The sequence below is a fragment of the Opisthorchis viverrini genome, assembly GCF_000715545.1.
Source record: "Opisthorchis viverrini unplaced genomic scaffold opera_v5_11, whole genome shotgun sequence".
Classification (NCBI taxonomy): domain Eukaryota; kingdom Metazoa; phylum Platyhelminthes; class Trematoda; order Opisthorchiida; family Opisthorchiidae; genus Opisthorchis; species Opisthorchis viverrini.
The window spans coordinates 322470-327183 of NW_008751667.1; the positions used below are offsets into that span (position 1 = coordinate 322470).

The following is a 4714-nucleotide window of genomic DNA, read 5'->3' on the forward strand; positions in this document are numbered from 1 at the left end:
TTTCCGAGGCGCATTCGACTCGGTTGATCGGTCTGTTCTTCTTGAGACGCTTGCCCACCAAGGAATGCCCCGGAAGTTTGTAAACATAATTCGTTCTTTGTATTCTCAAACTTCCGGACGTGTGAGAGTGTACGGAGAGCTCTCCAGAGGTTTCCGTACACAAAGCTTTGTCCGTCAGGGATGCCCACTCTCCCCATTCCCTTTTAAATTCGTGATCGATGAAATACTGAGACGAATGCTGGAGGGTCTCCAAAACTCTGGTGTTCAAATAGCTCTGAAGAACACCTTGGAATATGCAGACATGATTCTCATATTCAAAGAGGAGGAGAAGGCGCAAGTATTCCTGTATGCACTGACTAAAGTCATCCTGTCGTTGCCTGCATAGCTGACGCACATGACTAACCTGCTACTTGGGGTCCACGATGTCTAATCAACTGGCCTAATGGAACCTACGTCGATCACTGTGGACAGCTGAAAGAATCTACTTGTGCATCTGCTGTATTTTTAATCTACTCAGTGGGAACGCAAAACAACGTTGGTACTCCGATTAGACGCTTCACGCACAAATACCATTTGGTTATCCTTCATGTGGTCGTTTAACGCTTTCGCTAATGCCGTAAAGGATGAAATCCTGACAGCAGCCTATTTCTCAACAAACGTATCTGAGGCCATATTTGAAACCATACCGCCGCCACTTTAAATTAGAATGCGCAATGAATATTATGCAGGGTGATTGATTAAAACAAATTCCGAAAAATGAATCCGGATTTTGGTGGTTGTTGGTTTGAGCATACAGACAGCAAAGATTTCTTTCGGCTGAGGATCAACCATCTGAAATAGGCAGAACTATCTGAATGTCGACAAAACACTATAAGATGTGTTTTGATTAAGTCAAACTAAGGTATTCGTGAAATCGAGCCAATTTTAGACTCTCATTCGTACCCTTTAGGTGTCTTCGTGTTTTAAACTATCGGACTATTCGAAGAGATTGTGTTTGTGGATGAACAGAAAACGAGAGTGCCATAGCCATCTTTATTCAAAAGCTGTTGGTTTCGTATACGCTCCCAAAACCAGAGCCACGATGTCTAGAAATGAGCGCCACATTGTGGTTATATGCAAATACTCAATAAAAACGTTGTTCAATGGGTACTCTTTAATGAACGGTCTCATAGCAACCAGGGGGTGCCTGCATTTGGTTTCGGTGACATTGACAGAGGTTGATTACGACGTTTAGTCCAAATAGTGACACAAAGTACTATCTGCGGCTGCATTGGTAAAATCCCAGGCGTGAATGCGGACAGAAAAATATGCGCATGGTTGTGCGACAGTCTTTGGTTAATCGATGAAAAACAGAACTATCAAACCAAGCAATTTGAACTCTTGGATAACCCCCTCGAAGTTCTTTTTTCCAATTTGCACAGCGTCAATAGTTGGCCGTGTCGAACGAACGCGTTTTGTGCTTAACCGCTTATAACGCACGGCGACACTGGCGTCGCCTGATACGTGTGAGAATGTGATTCGTATGGGAAAACGCCAGCTATCGCGCAAACCAGTGGAGTGTACTGGTGTTGTTCCATGAATAATTCACCTGGATAGCTGGATAGCATGTAGTATCCGGAAGTTGTTGCGATTTACACCGGGTAATCCAGTTTCCAGTGGACTATCTAACTCTTAGTTTCAAGGACACTCCTTCAGTCGGTGGAGGTTAGGACTGGTAGCAGAACATATTAATCTGATTGGTGCAACGACTCGATCTCTCAGCTTATCGACGCCTCGGCAGGCTACTGAGTCTGACTATCAGATATTTCGGCTACCGACTCACTTTCATTGCAATCAAAATTCTCGCAGGTAAAGTCAAGAGTGATGATTTTATATTACTTTTGCCCCAAAATCAACTCTGCTTCAGGTGTGCTGTGTTACGATGTGTTGGCGCGTTTGTATTCGTGTTCGTCGTGTTGGGAATTATGACACAGTGTCGCAGTTTCGTCGTGTCAGGACGCGCCCAGACAAGAAAAAAGCACATGTGCAGAGAGTGACGCATCCCCAAGGTCACCATCGGTTCGACACGTCCGGAAAGTAGGTGCGTTGGCGGAGCGCACCAAACACGGCTTAGCAACATGAGACCAGTGGAGTGGGACTGAAATTGTCCACTACTGGAACACTGCCATTGGTTGTACGGAACGAACAAGTANTAAGACCAGGGGAGTGGGGCTGAAATTTTCCACTACCGGAACACTGCCATTGGTTGTACGGAACGAACAAGTGAACGACCATATTTGGCCATTCAGAAGCAGAGCCTCTGTATGTTTTGACCTGACAATACAACAGTGTCCAGGGTTCTCTTTCCTCTCCCTATCGCGTAGTCTCGCAGACTCAGTGCAGGCGTAACCAATAGACGGCTACCCACGAGACAACACATGGCCAAGACCTCGGTCGAGACACTGGAAAGTGAGGAGTTCTTTCCTGCAGAGTGCAAAAGTTCAGCACAAACACTCAATCCTTTCTTTTGCTTGAATAGCAACAAAGTCCGCTCAAGAAGATTAAAACACATAAATGGTGCGAGGACGCTTTTCATAAGAGAGCACGGTGTCCTCAGTGTATCAAAACAATGCTCGGGTAAAATATGTAGATTTGGCAGCCTGCCAGATTGGTGCAAACTGTGTTGGAATGTGGCAGTGATGACAGCTCTTGGAGTATACACTATGTGGATGAGAGTAGCAGCAGAGAGAAGTTTTGAAGGACACCAAGAAGAAGACGTACCATCAAATTTCAGTGGTTTTGTGGGACTCAGCTGCTAGAGTTTTCCACTACAATTTGTACAAGTTTATTGAAACTTTTTATCGAGGGGAAGGGTTAGGTTGTTTTGTTGCAGTATTAGATCAAAATCTCGTGGAGTACTTCATCGTAATTCATCATAGAGCACTCGATTTTCGTCATCCGTATTCATAATATTCACCCTTCTTTTCTTCTACGGAGTTACGTAAATATTGGTAGCTCAGGTAGCGTAGATGGTCGTTGGCTTGTTCGCTCAGCTGGGCGATTTGCTTGCAAACGTTTCATCACCAATCGAGGTGGTTGTGCACAACCACTAACCCACCGCTACGCACAAACTACGCTCTCAATAACGCACTGGTGATGTCAGCTCGAGTAATGATGAAACGTTTGCAAGCAAATTGCGCAGCTCAGCAGACAAGCCTACGACCATTCATCCTTCTTTCGAAATAATGCTATGTGCACCTAAGTGACCATTAGACTAACAATTTAACTCATGGATCCTTACACTATAGTTCCGTTTGCGAAAATATAACATGCTCTAAATGTCCGCAGTTTTTAAAGAGGAATCAGTGTGAGGTGGAACGGAAGTGACTTGACAACAAAGGGAAGAGTAGAATGGCGATTTTGAGGTGGATATTTTGACTCAAGCCATGCCGGTTTCCTAGGCAAGTGAACCACTGCAGTTTGATGGTACAACTCTAGCCATTGAAAAGCTCAGAAACCTTCAGCTATAATTGCCACATTAACCAGCCAATCACCCTTTTCTCATTCAATACCATAGATGTTATTGATGACTCAATCTTCTCGGTCGACTTGTTTGTTTTCAGGCAGGCAACTTACACTTTTTTTGTTTGCCGTGCAATTTAAAAATATGTGGGTTGGGCACAAGTTAGGAGAGCGCGCCCCCTCTGGTTCAGTGCGTTTGAATGTAGTCGGTTGACTTCAGTGGAGAAAATGGTACACACGAGACTGATGGCTGGCTAGTACTGAGAGTGAGGATCGTTTAGTTGTAACACCCTTCTCGTGCCTAGCAGTCATGCCATCCGAAGGAGGCACGCGGGCTGAAATACTGCCAGATTGCCCAAGCCTAGACAGGGGAAGTCAAGAGGTAGAGGTCGGAACCACGGACATTCCGGTCAATAAATTCGCGCTCTAACCAGTTGAGCCACCTCGCCTGCTGGCAAGTACTGATTAGGTCTTTAAGATTACTGGTGTTTTACCTCATTGTTGAAGCTCAGTCAGTCTACTGGTACTGGCCAAAAATCACGAATCATTTCAAATCTACAAATACTTGTCGTCTTGTGCACCGGAAGCTATCATTGAACGTACCTTAGGCAACCTGATGAAAACCAGGTCGGTCTGATGAGAGATTTGGCAAACGTATTGGATGGATTTTGGTCTTTTCTAAAGCAAACCCACCAAAATCCTGTCTAAAAAGTGGTGTGTTGTTCGAGGGGACAGGGGGGGCCACGTAGAACCCGAAATTCCTGCACGAATTTCACTGAACAAACAGTGTCAATTTTCCGACGGTGGAGCTGTAACAGATGATGTACACCCGCTGAGTATGGAACGGTCTGAAATCTAACGTGCACCTTGTCCATGAGACCCGACCAGATCAGACTGGGTAACTTGTTTACAATGGGTTTGACCAGGCCGCCGCTGTAAATTTCGTCCGAAAAGGAACAGGCCGACAACCGAATCCGATAGCCACTGGGTCTACGGGCTTGACATTTCATACGTTGCGAATTCCAGTGGTCAATGTTTATCTGTTTACATTTTTTTGTTTTCCTTGTTACGTTATAAATAAAACTTCGCATGGCTGTGGAAGGGAGGTTTCGATTAACAAACCCGCTTTACGGAATTTTCGCTCATGTTTGTATGGGTTCGGAAGTATTATTTAAAAACTGAATTGACATGAAGTAACCAGAACGAAATTCCA

The 4714-nt window shown here is 44.8% G+C and overlaps 2 protein-coding genes across 2 annotated transcripts in view; one reads left to right on the forward strand and one right to left on the reverse strand.

The window, feature by feature from the left end:
• The window catches only part of T265_01026 (hypothetical protein), a gene marked incomplete at both ends in the record, with an annotated part of 6414 nt that extends 6029 nt beyond the window's left edge, over positions 1-385 (forward strand). Inside the window, one exon of the mRNA XM_009164969.1 lies at positions 47-385. Coding sequence (XP_009163233.1) covers positions 47-385 — 339 coding nt within the window. The remainder of the gene's footprint in view (positions 1-46) is intronic.
• Positions 386-3862: 3477 nt separating this feature from the next.
• Positions 3863-4714, reverse strand: part of T265_01027 (hypothetical protein) — a gene marked incomplete at both ends in the record, with an annotated part of 8889 nt that continues 8037 nt past the window's right edge. The window contains one exon of the mRNA XM_009164970.1: positions 3863-3952. Within this exon, the coding sequence (XP_009163234.1) occupies positions 3863-3952 (90 nt within the window). The remainder of the gene's footprint in view (positions 3953-4714) is intronic.